This window comes from Gordionus sp. m RMFG-2023, chromosome 1 (genome assembly GCF_954871325.1).
Source record: "Gordionus sp. m RMFG-2023 chromosome 1, tfGorSpeb1-WG-v2, whole genome shotgun sequence".
In the NCBI taxonomy this organism is placed as follows: domain Eukaryota; kingdom Metazoa; phylum Nematomorpha; class Gordioida; order Chordodea; family Parachordodidae; genus Gordionus; species Gordionus sp. m RMFG-2023.
This window is the reverse complement of record NC_088775.1, coordinates 40,371,941-40,390,113: the sequence shown is the minus strand read 5'-3', so window position 1 is coordinate 40,390,113 and position 18,173 is coordinate 40,371,941. Positions and strand designations below refer to the sequence as shown.

Here is an 18,173-nt window from a genome sequence, read left to right as displayed (position 1 = left end):
GGAGATAAGAATCTTCTGGTATGTTTTGGAGAATTAAAGTTATATTAAATTTTTTTTTATCAAACTTTTTATGTCGGGTGTATGGTAGTATAAGATGAAAAGTAGTACGGCTGTGGTACATAAGGAGGAATAAGAGGGAAAAGTTGAATGGACGGTAAAGAGCTTGTTATAAAAGGGAGAAGAAAAACATTATTTTTTTTATGTACGCTTCTTTTTGGTGTGTTGCAAAATTATAAATAATTGTTTTCTCGTGGTTGGCACGTGCGGCGTGTTTGGTTTTTTTTGCCCCCCCTTTTCTAGTTTATATTGTAATGGTCCATGTATTTTCGGCCAGGCCATAAAAGAAAATGTAAAATGTAATTGTTAAAATAAAATAAAATAAAAGGGAAGAATGGTAGAAGGGAGCCTGGTAGAGGTTGTAATTGTGTTAATAAATATAAAAAAAATTTTTATATATAAAGTGTAAGTTTTTTTTTATAAAAGTTTTTATTAAATTTAATTTTTTTTTTGTAAAAAATTTTTTATATAAAAAATTTAAGTTAGTTGTAAAAATTAAATTATAAATTTTTAAACTTTTGGCTGCTTCCTCAAACAACATCTTTGGTACTTTGGAATGGAAACCGTGTTTCGACTAGTTGATTTAGGGGAATTTTACCTACAAGTTACATTAATAAAGAAAAACAATGGTATGATTTTGGGCGAAAGACAAAGGGACGAAAATCATCCGCCGACCTCCGGAGTTAGACACAAACGGTACTACAATTGTCAGGAAGAGGGTCATCTCAGACATCAGTGTACTCAAACTACCCAGGGAGATATGTGTGCCTATGGGAGTCATATCGGAGAACCCACGTGTGGAGACGCATGAAGGGCCGAAACGTACCTATAGGGAGATGGATTCGGGGCAGCCTACAACTTCCGTTCTTATAAGGACTGCCGAGAATATTGATCGACATCCTCAAACGATACGAAACTACGATGATCGTGTTCAACAACCGGGCAGATCTCGCGGGCAGAGTGCGGGAGATGTATTGTAGAGAGCTGTGGCCACTCTAGCCACTGATGTTCCGCAGACGGCTGGCACTGATGATTTTTGGGGCAACCCCATGTCTGCCTAGGAAGGTTATTTGTGAAGATATTCTCATAATAGTAGTGTAGGCCTTATATTTTTTTTAGGGCACTTAATGTCCATCGCGAATAAATATATAAATATATAGGCATTTAGTATGCATGTTGAATTATGTTAGAATTTTTGTTTTATGTATGCCGATATGCCATGAGCCCATAAAGGGGTGGCATGTCGTATTTGTAAATACGGATATATATGTTTATTACGCGAAATGCCAATCAACCGATTTAAATAAGGTTGATTGGATTGTAAAAAAACATGTGATATGATATATTTTTTTTTCCACAAATTATTATAAAAGTATTATTAGTTTTTTTTTTGAGAGTGATATTTTTTAATTTATTAATAAAAGTATTGATTATAAAAAAAGAAGGTTTCAGAGTGATTAATTTTGGGTTAGCATTAGAACAATAATTTATTTAAAAAAGGGTTTCAGATTGATTAATTTTAGGTCTGCATTGGATAAATAATATATTTACTATCCATTTATGTAAGCTTGTTATTGCCATGATATCCAAGTGCCTTGTGTTTTGGCATTGAAGGTATGTCTGTCCTTTGTTTAATGTAAGTTACGTGTATCGCATGTCTATATTGAACCTAAAGTTGTTTGTCGAATTGTTCTGTCTAGAGTCGTTGTTTCTAAAGTTGTAATTATTGTTATGCCCAATTGTATCTTTAACTGAACTTTGGGTAATTGTTATAGTACGATTTGAATATGTTTTCAAGTCTCATATTTCCATGGTAATTTTGATTATCGTTGTATTGATCTTTTATTGCAATTGTCGTAGCGATTCAATTATAATATCGATTGTCATGGCGGTTATCGTAGCGACTCTCGTTCCCCAATATCTATAATACATATAAAAGCCATGTCACGCTCACTGTCGCAATTTATAATATATATTTTAAAAATCGTGAATTTTGAAAATCATCTGTGGCCTAATCGGCAAGAGCGTCGTTCACAAATCTGATGGCTTTGGGTTCGAATCCCAGCAAAGATCATTTTTTTTTCTTAATCCAACTTGGTATTTTTTTTAAATCTAACTTGTTGGTTCCGTCATTTGGGAAGGGCATTAACTAAATTTCCATTGGACATAAAATGTCATTTACAGACCTCTGGTGGTAAATACATGGGAAAATAAAAGTTACAGAAGCATATCATTTATAAATGGATTCTTTGGCAGAGGTAAAATCCATTATGATCTGCTGTTTCTCATGTCATCCTGACTAGAGGTCTGCCATGGGCAAGTTTTGGTGCACCAGCTGCTCATTTATTTAAAAATTTTGTTCAGCTTGCCTGTCCAATGTTTAAATATTATTATATAGGTTGATTTGACTCTTTATATATTATTTTAATGTTTTTACTTAAACTTATAAATTATAAAATGAAAAAATAATACTATCTATGATATATATAAAAACCGTGTTACACTCACAGTGTCACAATTTATAATATATAAATCGTAAATTTTGAAAAGCGTCTGTGGCCTAATCGGCAAGAGCGTCGCTTACAAATCTGATGGCTTTGGGTTCGAATCCCAGCAAAGGTCATTTTTTTTTCTTAATCCAACTTGGTATACTTTATTTTAATTATATTAATTTCCTTATTTTTTTTAATTTTTATTATTTATGTACTCAATAAAAAATTTAATTTTATGAGTCTTTTAAAATTGGCTTTAAGAAATTGAAAACCAATTATTTTAGGATGAGCATCACAGATTGTTCCATCATCAAGATACCAAATATTTATATCCATATCAAATTTAGATTTAAGATAATGGATGAGATAATGAATACCAAGGTAAAATAAACGAGGACGTGCTGCTGGATCCTTTCGTCAGAATCTATGACATATGAGCTGAATATAGGAGTTTTAATGTTACAGTATGTCTCTAGGAATTTTGAATAAACAGGAAATTTGGGATAAAAACAGAGTATTTAGGAAGGTTTTAAAAGCATTTAAATGATTCTTTGAGATGAATGTAGATTTTATACGCATTGAGAGGGCAAAAACCATTGCGTCTGGATGTGGAAAATCTGTTAAAAGAATTTATAAATATCATAACTCACAAATCATATTTTTATTCCATATTTTCCAAAATATATTTGGACCTTTTCTCTAAACATTTACAGAAATCTTGGAAGAATGAATATGGATAATCCAGGCGCGTACGCAGGAATTTGGTCTGGGGAGGGGATAATAAAATTTTTTAAGAAATATTATTGTTTTTTAAAAATATCAAGCCTAAATTTATTAGGACTAATAACTATTTCTAATACACAATTTTAAATTAATGTGAATTATAAAAAAATAATCTTTAAAGAATCACTTAAATGACCCAAAATAGAAATTTGAATTTTTTGAGCCTATACAAAAAAAGTTTCTTAGGAATAATTGCATTTTGTATGTTATACATTTACAATGTAAAATCCAATCTTCGTTGTGATTGAGCTAATTTTTCAATTATCTCATCCTTGCTTGTCGTCAAATGCCTATGAATATTCAAAAGATCTAAACCTTTCAATCTACTTTCAGATGTTGTACATCTTGGTATGTTTTTCAGAGACCTGCAGGCCCGATCCCCGGGCCGGGCAGTATTTTATTTTTTTTAAATATACCCGGGCCGGGCTTGAAATTTTTTTAAAAAACACCCAGGCCGGGCCTGAATTATTTTAAAAAAACACCCAATCCGGGCTGTATTTTTTAAAATAGCCTTATTTGAAATCGTTATTTGAAATTTTTTTAAAAAAAACCTAGGCCGGGCCGTAAAAAATCTTTAAAAAAAATCCAGGGCGCGCCCTGCAAATAGTACTTTTGCAGGCCTCTGTTATTCTTCTTAAAAAAGAGAATGTTCTCTCATTAGTTTACTAATGGGAAGATTTATAAACCCTTTTAATACATTGGGAATTTAATCTAAAATGTGTTTGAAATAATGCAGAGCATCCCATAGCATTTTTTATGACTATATCAACTATAGTTAATCTTATAAACATAGTTATTCAGCTAGTAAGGCATCATAAGATACTTTAACATCTCATAATAAAAATCTAACAAATATTTTTTTATCACCATCTAAAAAAGGTTGGGAAGGCTTTTGTGGAAGTTATTTGCAGATTAGTAAGTGCTGCATGATGAATTAAAAATTCATTTATTTGGGTTATAAATGTATCTGTATTTAAGATATACTCTTCTACTGATCCTATATTAATGTTTTAACGATGAGCTTGCCTTGCTATAAGTCGAGGGAGACAAATATTAAACACATATAGCTCTGCTTTGACTCAACAAAAAAAGTAAAATATGAAATTCTTCATCAACATTAGCCCTAATTTCCTTGAGTTCTTATAAAATGCTCTCCGCTATCATCTTCTTAATCAAGTCAGTCCTGTTTTTGAAAAGTAATACTTAAAATAGTTGTATAATTAAATAATACATTCTAATGAGAAAAAAAATTTGAAATAAGCATTGAATCCAATAATTTTCTTGCTTCTGAGGATATATTTCTTTCAGGCCATTGTGATATTTCAGCAATAGCAAATAATTGGCTCTTCTAACTCCTTAAAAGCTGTTACTGCTTGATGGCAGAGACTCTATCTCGTTGGGCAATGTTGCAATTTCTTTTTCCCTGTTGGACAAGAAGTTTCAGAAATAATTATTATTTGACTAGAAATTTGAAAATGGTAGATAAATATTACGCCACTAAAAATTTGAAAATAAAAGGTAAATATTACGCCGGAAAACTTGAAATCGAAATTAATTGATAAAATTACTTAGTAGATAAATGTGATAATAAATGTAATTAAATATATATTTAATATGAGATACGAATAAATATTAACAAATATAAATTAATATAAACAATAATATTTTTAAAAAATATATCCGGTATCTGCATTTTTTGGCTTTGGGTGGGGGATTTGTCCCCCTGCCCCCCCCCTGCGTACGCCAATGGGATAATCCATTCTTCTCATTTGACTATTCTGATTCATCCATCGTCAAATGAAGGTAAAATTTATTATTTATCCATAAGGAGAAAATTCTGATTTACCCCTCATTCTTGACCAGGGTTGCCAGGTCTCTTCCCATCAGCGGGAGACTCCGGCAATTACACGCAAATATCTTACTCTCGCAAAACTACCGCAATTGGAAATCTACCATAATTTTTAAATTTCTCCCGCACAATTTTTTTTATTATTTTAAAGTTTTTAATATATAAATCAGTGGCGTAGCCAGGATTGATTCATAAGGGGGGGGGGGTTAAAAATTCCCTGGGGGCTTCGTCCCCAAACTTTATTTTAAAAATTCCGATCAAATATAAATATTTATTCAAGGAGAAAATGGTTAACAAACGCGACAATAGCAAAAATTAGTCAGCTTAGAGAAGGTAACAATTTGAATAAAGAATTGTGGAAAGATGTACAAAAATTGTTGAGGAGCGATAGAAGGAGATACATTGCAAAAAAAGCCTTTGAAATTGATAAGGATATGAAAGAAAATAAAATCTATGATGCTTATAAAAAGTTGAAATATTTCTGTAAACCGTACAGCTTCAAGAAGCTTCCATATCTAGTTTTAGCAAATGGAAAGCAAATCTCGGACCAAGAGGAACAAATAGCACTAACTACTATATGTTGGTCTTCGACTCAAGAAGAGCTATCCGCTCAACAAACACAAACTAGCACTCAGTTCCGCCCCCGTCGGGTTTCTCCACAGATGAAATTGTAAAAGAAAATTGCGTAATAATAAAGCTCCTGAACTAGATATAATAACAGCTGAACATCTCAAAATTGCACCTAGAACTGCATCCTCCTTTCTACTATCTCTTTTTAATAAAATATGGGAAACCGGTAAAACCCCCGTGGAATGGAATAATTCTTTCTTGTGTAATTTTCCCAAGATAAATGACCCAAAGAAATTTAATGACTATCGCGCTGTAGCTCTTACATCTACTGTATCTAAGATTTTTATTGTCCTGCTAAAAACAAGATGATGTCATCTGTATCAAACTTACTCCCTAAATATATTTGGTGGAGGACGCTTTCGGAATGCGGGATCGAACCTAATGTTATCTACGTCCTAAAAAATCACTATTCTAATATCCGCTTGTTTTAAAATTAACAATTATCCCCCTCTTTCAGAATAAAAAATGGCATGAAACAAGGATGCACACTTTCACCTTTCTTGTTCAATATCATAATGTATAAAATCATAAAAGAAGCCCTGGGAGCTGCAAATCTAATGGATATGGGTTCCAATGTTACGATAAGTGTGGAAAATAGGATAATATCTTATGCTGATGATATCGCCATAGTGTCTACAAGTGTTGAAGAAACAAAAAATTTGCTATACTTATTAGAAACCTTAAGTCTGAGATTGGGTCTAAAAATTAACTTTAGTAAAACTTTCATTCTTCCTTACCCAAATGCAGCCCAAAATTTAAACTTTACAATTGGAGAAAATGTGATTAAGATAGTAGACAAAATAAAATATTTAGGCTATGCTTGACAATAGTGGATGCTGTAAAGAAGAGTTGAAAATAATACAAAAATCGAGAGGGGCGTTTTATAATTATATGAAAATTTGGAAAACCAAAGAGATTTCTGTGTATACCAGGCTAAGAATTTTCACTACTATAATTACTATTTTGTGGGGACTTATGGGAAATCAATAAAACAGAGAATATAAGACTGCAATCATTCATAAATAACTGCCTCCGAACTATAAATGGCATCTTTTACCCAAAAGTATTATCAAATAATAATCTATGGAGAATATCAAAACATACCCCAATTCATATTACCTTAAAGAAACGTCGTATTCAATTCCTAGCTCATATCATAAGGAACTCGGACTATAATCTAGTTCACGATGCCATTACATGGCTCAACACTTATAATAAGAAAGAATACACAAAATATAAATCTTTATGGTATTATAAAACTATAAAAGATGTAATGGAACTAAAATATGAAACAATTTATCAAATTAAACAACTGTAAAAATTCCATCAAAAAATTCTTCTGGATTAAGGATCAGGGGTTCGAACCGAACCGCAAAACCGGAATGAACCGTTATGATTTTCTGAACCGTAACCTTAACCGAACCGTTATGAAGAAAATATTAAAAGAGCGAACCGAACCGTTATAAATATTTTAAACCGGTTCAAAACGGTTTTAAAAATAATTAATTTTAAATTATTAACCTAAATTTAAAATTTTAATTTTCCTTGGGGGCATTTTTTAAATTGGTGATTTCTTTTCAAATTAAATATTTCTATATTATCAACATTATATATCAAATTAAATATTTTTATATTATCAACATTATATATCAAATAATACCAGGTTTGTTGTTTTTTCTTTAAATACTTAATTTATATAGATTAGACAATTTATCTGTTAATTAAATAAGATATCTTAAAATAATTAGTGACATATTAAAAGCTTTATATCCAGCTTATGTTTTGACAAAATATTTACAAAGTGAACAATTGACAATGGGCGATTTTTATGCTGCGTGGATCAAATGTCTCATGCAAACGAGTAAAGTAAACACTCCATTTGCCAGACTTTTAGTTTCTACGATGAAAGCACGAGAAATAAATTTCAAAAATGAAGTTTTTTGCTCTGCTATTTATCTCGACCCTAGATATAATGTATTTTTAACTTTTGAAGAAAGAGAGATCGCCAGAAAACATCTTTGTAAAACTTGGAACTTGATACGAAATCTAAATAATCAGAATATTAAAATTCTAAATACTATGCCTACGTGTTCGTATTCGAAGGATAATTTAGATGATGATTTTGAAGATTTATTAAAGTCGCATGAAAGTCTTAATAAGAATAATTCTCAGGGCATCGAAAATTATAATAAATGTATTCTAAATAGAATATATAATTCAGTCATTTGATAATATAGAGAGATTAGAAAAAGATACTAATCTTTCGAATTATTGGGAAAATGTAAAGAATAGTATGCCAGAACTTTATAAGTTAGCTATAACTGTGCTAGCAGTTCCAGCTATGCAGGTCTCCGTATAAAGAGCATTTTCAAGCCTTAAGTTTATACTCTCTGCGCAGAGAACTAAATTAAATCCTGAAATATTAGAAAATATTTAGTTATCCGTTCGAATTCTCTTTTTAAACCTAAATAGTATAGTATACATATTATTTTATTCATTATTGTATTTACGCATGTTTGTTTTTATCTTATTTATTTATGAAATAAAAAAAAACTAATTTGTGTAATTTATATTTCCTAAATTTAATAAAAATATTTATTAGATTATCATGGATAAATTAAATAAGAAATTATATACTAAAAAGATTTTTCTCTAAAATTAATATATACATGGTTAATGATTAATTTTTTTTAAAATTAAATTTATAAAAACCGGAACAAACCGAAAAGAACCGTTATAAATTATAAACCGAACCGAACCGATATGATTTTTTTTAAAAAAACCGAAATGGAACAAAACCTTTATAAAATTTTAAACTAAAAACCGGAACGAACCGAACCGTTATACAAAACGGTTCGAAACCCTGTTAAGGATAGATATTATAAATGAAAAATCTCTCGGCTTGATTAAAATTTATAGCGTTAATCTCAACTAGTATTTTCTAAACCTTTTCAGGACAAACTGAAATTAAATTGGTATGCTCTTTAAATTTTAATTTATGATAGTAACGATTCACAGCTTTAACTAATAAACTTACATTTAAAATCAGCCACAACCCACCTTTAAAGTAAATAACTTATACTGCAGTTCTTGGGCATAGGCTGTTTTTTTCTGCCCCGCCCTTTTTCCTTAAATATGAACGTCTGTAACATTTTTCGAAATGTTGCGCGTACAAGTACGTGCGGCTTTCCCACAAACGTGTAGAGTCCTCATATTTTTAACTTTACACCCCAAATAAATTATGTTCCAATTATATGAAAATGAGGAAAACCTAGCGTAGTTCTGTTGTTAATTCAACGTCTGAGGGCATATGCGCTATATATCACGTATCACGTAATTAACATCATTCATATTTTATCATTTCCATGTATGTTTGTGTATCTTAATGGGCTAGGCGCTTATATCACGTATCGCGTTTAAATTTATATATAATATAAATATAGTACCTCCAAGACAAAGAAGTATAAATTAAAACTAAGTATAAAATATTATCTTTGAAATTATAAAACGTGACCGACTTTGTTAAAATGTATATAAAGTAATTATAAGAATTAATAGGGGAATAACTAAGGTAATTCACAATCTTGGCCGAAGGCAGGCACTTTGTGGACCTTCGGATCGCAATTTATTTTTTTAGTAATTTCTATATTTCTACCGCAATTTTCATATTTAACCCGCAAAATATCAAATTTCTCCCTCCATTTAAAAATTTTGACCTGGCAATCCTGTTCTTGACGGGCTATCAGCTAGTTATAAATATAAAGAATCTTGAACAATGCACAGATGAAAAACTTAATTGCTCAGGTATAAAACTTAAACTCTAAGATTATAAAGTGAATCGCTCAGAAGAATGTATAAAGTCCGAAATAATAATTTAATAGCTCAGAAATAATTTTTCTTGGTATAATTGAGAAAAAGAATGGTCCCGTTCTCGTGGACTTCTGCACCCGCTGATTTCAATCACCATCATAACCCTTCCCTCGGTTATCGTAGTCCTTGCGGCTCCTCTAAATAAAAACTATCGATGACGACGGTTTCTTTTAAAAAAATTTTGTTTGGTAAATATGGTTTTGGATAAATAAAAATGAGGTAAAGTTTTCAAGTTAATATATTTACTTCTAAAACCTATTTTGAAAGATATGAAAATTGAACGTAAAAAAATTAGAATATTTTACATCCATGAAAAATAAATTTCCCTTTTTTTCATAATTTTAATTTTCTATATATACGGCGCAATTCATATAAAAGATAAATAAATTCAACAAGTCTTTTTGTTTATTTTTATCAGCTTTTAAATTTTTGGCTAACAAATTATTATTATTATTTGTGAAAAGCAATATCGTTAACATATTTTTAAGTTTAATTTCTAAAATAATAGTTAATAGTTTAAACATAATATAAAAAGGTAGAAATTATTCCCACATTTTAAATGTTAGAAAGTCAGAATGCTCCTAAAGACATAGTGATGAGTAAAAGTTACAATTCTCCATCCTATTCTGAATGAATAACTGAGTTATGATTATCCATTTAATAAATTGATCTTTTAAATATTTTTTTTACCCTCCGCACTCACTCTGAAGACTTAGAGTGGTGCGTATCAATGTAATCAATCGACCTCTATAAATTTTCATTTGATTACATAATCATATATTATGCTAGGATATTTTTAACCACCCATCCCTACTATACCCACTGAAGAAGTGAGTATCATTATAATCAATTGATATTTTTATATGATACCCATGTTGAGATAATATACTAGGAAATTTTCAACACCCCCCCCCTACCTACTTCAAAGACATAGAGTGAGAATCAATGTAATTAATTAATCTCCTTATTAGTTTTCACCCATGTCTACATAATATTAAGAAATATAACCCCCACCCCCTCCAACAAATATCCTGTTGACATTGAGAATGTAATCAGTTTATCTTTTTGTTAGCTTTCATTTGATACCCATGTTAATAGTGTTGTTAAATGGCTCAATTATTTTAAAAACGGCTACCCCAATATTTTAGCTAAGAGTATTAGGCACGCCTAGAGATTTTGCTCATAGAAGGTAGAAATGCTTGGAAATCTATTAACAAGATCTCGAGGCTTGTGTCTTATTTGGCTAAAATATTGAGTTTGTTGTTTTTAAAAATCGAACCATTTAACAACAATACATGTCTATTATATTTAAAAAATTATAACACCCCCCCCCCCTCCTCCCATTGCCTAGACCCGAAAACTATAATATTAAAACTCAAAAATTCATTTGATTAACTTTAATATCAAAATAAAATACTTAATACCAAAAAATCTGAGAAAATGAAAATTTTTACTTTGCAAATTTGTCTTTGATTTTCAGAAAATTATCTGTGAAATTCAGTATAAATCCTTAGCTTTAAGTATTTTTAATTAAAAAATTCTGAGCGTTTCAATTGTTATTCTATGCCTAATAGTAAAATTCATTATAAATAGTTGTTTATTTTGGTGTTACAACATATATTATTTCAATTACTTGTATCTAAAAAAATTGAAAAACCTGGCCTGGCCGGTAACCTTTAAAAAATTAAAGCCGGGCCTGAAAATTTTGTCATTTGTAGACTTCTTATAATTTAATACCAAAAGGAAGATAATATTTATTTAAAATAAGCCCTAGTGTCCTATTTGTTTAAAAATTAGGGCGAGTCCATTTTTTTCCAAAATTGGTGCTAATTTTGAAAAGAGGGGTGCTTTAACACCAGAGTATCTATCTAGCGACGCCCCTGATTATTATTCGGATAAATTAGTGTAATTTTTTGGTTGATAAAATTTTCTTTTATCCATCAGCGTTTAAGATTTTAAAAAATGTAAGAAAATATACTTTAAATTTTCCCGAGATAAAATATTAATACAGAGATATTTAAATCAGGGACCTGCAAAGGTACCATTTGCACAGTCCATTTAGGATTTTTTTTATAAATTTTTTTCGGCCCAGCCCGGGTTTTATATTTTCAGGCCCGGCCCGGATTTTTTTTAGATTAATTTTTAAGCAAATAATAGCGATTATTTTAACTTTTTGCTAAAATTTAAAATAGAATGTATCCTATTTTATTCTTTGCAATCATGAAAACCATTTTTTCAAAAAGTTTTACTACGGGGGGTGGGGGGGGGGGTCTTCCTCTGAGTATATTATAATAGTATATAAATTTTAAACGAAGAATTGAAAAGGAAAGTTAGAAATAAATGAAGGGGAAACTCAGTGTATTTTCTAGATTATAATTTTAAAAGAAAAATTTTTAAGGAAGATAGTTTAGAAATAAATGAAAGTAAAACACAATGTATTATTTATGTAGATTATATTATAATTAGGGATGTACCGATATTTTTATCGGATCGGGCCGATATTTCACCCATTTTAAAATATCGGTTATCATCCAATATTATAAAATTTTCCGATCCGATATAAAATGGCGTCTTTAACAAAAATAAAATTTTAAAAAAAAGTTATATCTAAAATAATTTATTTTAATAAATAAAATCGAAATCCATTTTTATGTATATTTTTTAAATAATAATTAATTAATAAACATTCTGCCATATTGTTATTTTTTTTGCACATTCTGTTTATAAAAGTGTGCTATAATCTCTTCAGAATCTGTTTTTAGTGAAGCTGGTGATATTGACAGTTACCATCGCCGCAGGCTGACCTCTGGTAAATTGGAAATTTTGGTATTTCTAAAAAGAAATCTTTGATATATTAATGTTAATATTATTTTAAATATTTATTTCAAATTTCATATATATATTTGTTTATTACTTATTATGTATAGAGATTAATGTATTACTTATTATATAAAAATGATTTAACAATAAAAAATATTTTATATACTTTTAGAATTGCAATTGAATTGAATATAAACTATAACTGATCATTATAATATATTTAAATGACATAAGTTATGGTGTAGTTAAATTATCAATGTTATACTAATTAAAAGTATATTAAAAGTTAAAACCATTGGTATCTTTACAGAATACAAAATTAGATATGATATCGGATCGGTAATTGGCCGATGTTAATTTAATATTGGGAATATCAGATCGGATCGGCCTCCAAAAAGTGGTATCGGTACACCCCTAATTATAATCATATTGGATATTTGAGAGAACATTTTTAAAGGAAGCTGGATATAAATAAATGAAAGTAAAACCCAATTTATCATTTGATTTTGTAGGTGTGGCAGTGCGGAGGATCACTTGAGTTCGTGCCTTGCTCCCACGTCGGACACATTTTTCGCTCTACACATCCGTTTACCTGGCCGCCCGATAAGAAGGACACACACGGGAAAAACTCCCTTAGGATGGCTCGCGTCTGGATGGACGACTACATAAGACTCTTCTATACTCATCGGGTTGATTTAAAGGTCTTAAAAAGGATGTTTAACTTCTTTTCGGGATATTTTTGTCTGTATATTCCTTCTTTTGTTGTATCCTGTTTGTTTGAAGTTATTTTGAATGAAAATAAATAAATATTTCAAATGAAACTGGTTGGGAGATCATTAGCTAAAAACCATAATTTTAGTATTTAGATAAAAGGAGTAAATGTAATTATTTTTCATTCATATTTTCTTATTTTTTTTATATTGGTTTTGTAGGAATGAATGATAAATAAATGTAGTCTTAGAAAATGATTTAATTGACCAAGTAAAGTTTTAGTTGATAAGCCATCCGGTCTCTAATTATTTCTACTTATAATTAAGTGTGGTTATAAAAGCATTATGTTTCATTTTACAGCATTTTTTAATATATTAAATTTTTCTTATTTTCTTTAATCTCTCTATCCATCTTCCTTTTTCCCCATGATACCTCGTTATTATATATATGAACTTACATAGCTTTCTTCTATAATCCAATAGTTTTCAAGAGATATACATTTGGATTATAATATTGTTCTAAATCTACTTTTAGTTGAAATGTTGTTATGGTCAAAAATACACCCAATATTTGCTTTCTATATATTAAAATAATTCTTATAACCAGATGACATTACGTTTTTTTAAAAAAATGGTTCTCCTATTAAAGTTGAGTGGTTAGAAGCCCATGAGCGATTATGCAATTTTACAACCATGTAATTGTTTATGATTATAAATTATATAATATATGAATAATAATAACTATGAAAATGCTATGTCAAGGATAAAGAGTGTGGTGATATATCCGAACGGGTAGCCCTGAGGAGGAAACTAAAATGCAAGAGTTTTAAATGGTTTTTGGATAACGTCTTCCCCGAAAAATTTATCCCCGACGAAAATGTTAAGGCATACGGAAAGGTAGTTATATTTTATCATTATTTAAATTTAGTTTCTTATATCTTAATCAATAGCTTCTGGTACATTTATACTTTTGAAATGCAGATTTTTCAATGAAAATGAAATTTAAATCTCTATTCATTTTTAACTACATCTTATTTTGCAACAACCAAGATATTTCCTAAATATTAGGAGTTGATTTGTAAATTGATTAGCTCAAATAATATGAACGATATATATCGCGTTCCCTATTTAAAACTTAGGTTCTTTTTCTTACCTTTTACTGGGAATAGAGAAAAAAACTCCGGAAAAAATACCTCATGGAAAAAAAATCAAAGGATGCTTTTACCATTTATGTCAAAGTACCTATAGAAAAATTCAGAAGCTATATCTGAAAAGCCAATAAAGGACCGATGAACTCTAAGCTTCTTTTGTGGCATGATGGGCGGCTTAGCATTTGTTCCTTTATGTGATATGGGCATGATATTCCTGAGATCGGTTACCCCGAGCAATACTAAGTATATTCTTGATTATTTCGATAAAAATTATATCAAGGGAGGTCACAAGAAGCAATTCTCAATCCCAGATACGTCTAACTGAGCCTCGATTTCCTCCAGAAACTTGGAACGTGAATCAGAAAACTTTATCCCACGAAGAACGTATATATAATCAATGCGAAGGTTGGAATTATCGTTTTTCTAATCTGGTTGGGAATAAACATCCATCAATCTGGGAATTGATTTAAAAAATAAAATGCGAAGTGGCTACCGATGAAACCAAACTTGAACGATGGCGTGTAGTTAGTTGGACACAGAAGACAAAATTGCAGAGTTACAATATCCAGAGTCGGTTAAAGAAACTTTGCGAGGAATATCGTGATGGGGTGCGAAGCCTTCCAGATTTTATAAGAACTATTTTCCTTCAATATTCAATGTCAACCCATATAATTATTATTCTAAATGATTAAATCTGCATATACATAATCATGATTTACCAAAATAAATATTTCTTATTACAAAATTTTGTCAAATTTAGTCTACTTAATATCATAATTAAGGATGAATTTTGTATTCATTAATATAACAAATAATTTTGACAAAAATCTAGGGTATTTTTTCCCAGTACCAATTTGAATATCAGCATTTTATCTTGTTTACGCATTTTTTATGGAGAGTATATGAGTAATCATTAAATAATGAATTAGGGCCTAAAAAAATTTAGCTTATTTATAGTTTTTTTTCCCTGGGGGGGGGGGGGGGTCCGGGGGTTTTTCCGGGATTCTCTTTTACTATCACAAAATTAAACTTGAGTCAAATTTTCAAAATAGATTATGAACGAAGAGACCAGCATATGCTTTGACATGCTCGGTCGGGACCTCAAATTGCAGCAAAACTTGGGTCTTTATCAATGTCAAGAATTTAGTGCCGAGGAGGTATGAAAACTCGATATTTCCATATTACTATATTTTTTATAGGGTCTATTTAACTAGGAAGTGAGAAAGGATGGAAGGAAGAAAGGAAGAAGAAAAGAAAGGAAGGGATGGGAAAGAGAGAATAAATAAATAAGAAGAGGAAAGATAAAAATCCATTTCCATACACCTTTATTTTCAATTTCAATATGTTTCGAATAGTTGATTCTCAACTGTTTTAAAAAATAATTCCTCCCTCTCCTTGCAAAAGCAATTTACATTAGCCCTGGACGATAGGCTTAGGATAGAAGATTATTGCGCCTCCACAGGCACGGAAGGGGCCACCATCAACTCCCCTGTAGTGGTAAAGGAGTGCGATGGATACGGCATAACTGACAATTGGATATTTCGTCGGGTTTTAGTCATTATTTATTTTTTTTCTAAATTTATATAAAATCCCTAAATTAGGGAATATTACAAAATCCCTTAATTTTAGACCTAAATCAACTTTTTTTTAAAATTTTCTGAAATACTTTTTTGCTCTACATAGGCAAATATTTTTGTAAAATTGTTAAATATTAATTTGTAATTCTAGAATATCTTTTTGGAATTTATGTTTATAAATTTGTAATCGAGGAATATAACTGTGTAATTGAAAAACAATTATAAGGATTTATTTATTATTATGGCATATTATTAAATGTTCCATACTAATAACATCCTTTTTAAACATATTTAGAACGGTCCTATCATACACAAATCTTCTGGCCTTTGCATAGACATGTTTAATAGGAGTTCAAACCAAGACGTTTTCTTCAACACTTGTCAGGACATTCCTTCTCAAAAGTGGCTCTTCCAAAATCAGGGTTCATCGCAAACATTAGGATAAAATTAATTTCGTTCCTTTTTTTACTTTTAAAATTTTATGCCAAAAAATAAATCAAAAGATTTAAGAGATAAAAATCTATATATTTATTTTAAATATTTTATTTATAGTTATAAAATAAAATCTGTCCTTTAAAAAGAAATTTATAGTTATAAAAAAATAAAATCCGTCCTATAAATTTTTTTAAATATACTTTACAACCAAATTTTAAATTTTTCTACTAATTATCTAGTGGACATATATGATATTTAAAAACACTCAAAATTTACCATTTTTATTATTATATGTGTTCCTTCAGGGATGTATTGTATGAATCGCGTTTACTATATTTGGCTCACCATATAAATATTTGAAATTTTTTTAAGCAAATTTTATTATAGCGAAATATATTATATAGTGTAGGTGATCTAGTTGTAATTTACCAGTATACATATTTTTCCTGATTGGTCAGATCCTTAAAAAAAAATACATGATCGCAAAAGTTTTATAACGAAATTATTTAATTTAATTAAAAATTGATCAATCCTTACATCTGTTTAATCGTGACGAGATAATGAACCAAAAAGATTTATCGTTTTTATAAAAATATTATATATGCCCCCCCCCCCTCAACAAGTTTTTTTTATGGACATTTTGAAATTTAATGGAAAATTTTTATTTATAATATCTAATTATACCCCAAATGTAGATTGGTTTGCCGGAGTACTCTACATAATCTATATTCCGAATTTCCATTTCAAGATAAGCCATGTTTTAGCGTTTTTTATTGTAACTTCATAGTGTCAACTCTCGAGGAGAGTTATATCGCTGTCACTTTTAATGGGTTATCATTATATAATTTTTTTTTATTAAGTTATTTAAATTAAGTGATATTATATCGTATTATTTATGCATGAATTATAGTTTTTTTTATGAAAACCTCGGTTGAAATTTTATAATTAAAATAAGTTGTTACTGTTTTTTCTTCTTGTTTTATTTTTTACCATTCAATTCGTTTATAATAATTTGTTTATAATCTAATAAAATTTATTTAGCTTTTGAGAAGTATCTTGAGATAAAGTAAACCTGATCACTTATTGTTTCTTTTTTCAAATTTAATATGACACATATTATATTGAACTTTATGAATGTTTAAATGCATTACATCATACACATTATAATATTGATAAATAGTTAAATTTTATACAATTAAATTATAGCAAATAAATTGGGACCATATGGGCAATATGCCATTGAAATTATTGATTTTTGAATAGGTGTATCAATGATATTGAAGCTTAACAATTGAAATATCATCTTGCAAGAAGTCATACGAATATAAAGGCACTACTGATATTTGGCTGATATCCTATATTCTTGACAATTTATATCGAAAATATATATTATAACAAAGATGGTTATAAAAATTTAACTGAAAAATTAATAAACTGCTTTTATATTTTAATGATCCCATTCTTTGTTAATAAGTGAAATAGTTTACCGATAAGATATGTCAGCGTCATGCAATGAACCTGTTTATGGCAGTTTTTCAAAAAAATGAGTGATTTGTCCGATAAGTCCAGCCCTACAATTAATGAAGAGGTCTCGACTTGATAAAAAAAATAATTTTTTACTAGCAGAGTCCCACCTTAAATTTCTGAAGAAGCCTAATTGCATATGAGTGTTCGAATTAAATTTAATAAAATTTTTAGTTTAGTTCACTTTTATACTCTTAAAATTTACGATCTGAAAACTTAACGTGTGACTTGATTATAACTCGGGTGGGAATAAAGGAAAATGACTAGACTTTATT

The 18,173-nt window shown here is 29.5% G+C and overlaps 1 protein-coding gene across 1 annotated transcript in view; it reads left to right on the top strand.

Moving 5' to 3' along the window:
• LOC135925479 (probable N-acetylgalactosaminyltransferase 9) overlaps positions 1 to 17,301 on the top strand; it is a 71,769-nt gene extending 54,468 nt beyond the window's left edge. Inside the window, exons 6-10 of the mRNA XM_065460823.1 lie at positions 13,014 to 13,202; positions 13,974 to 14,108; positions 15,415 to 15,519; positions 15,767 to 15,910; positions 16,235 to 17,301. Of these exons, the coding sequence (XP_065316895.1) occupies positions 13,014 to 13,202; positions 13,974 to 14,108; positions 15,415 to 15,519; positions 15,767 to 15,910; positions 16,235 to 16,384 (723 nt within the window). The 3' untranslated portion in view covers positions 16,385 to 17,301. The remainder of the gene's footprint in view (positions 1 to 13,013; positions 13,203 to 13,973; positions 14,109 to 15,414; positions 15,520 to 15,766; positions 15,911 to 16,234) is intronic.
• Positions 17,302 to 18,173: the final 872 nt, after the last annotated feature.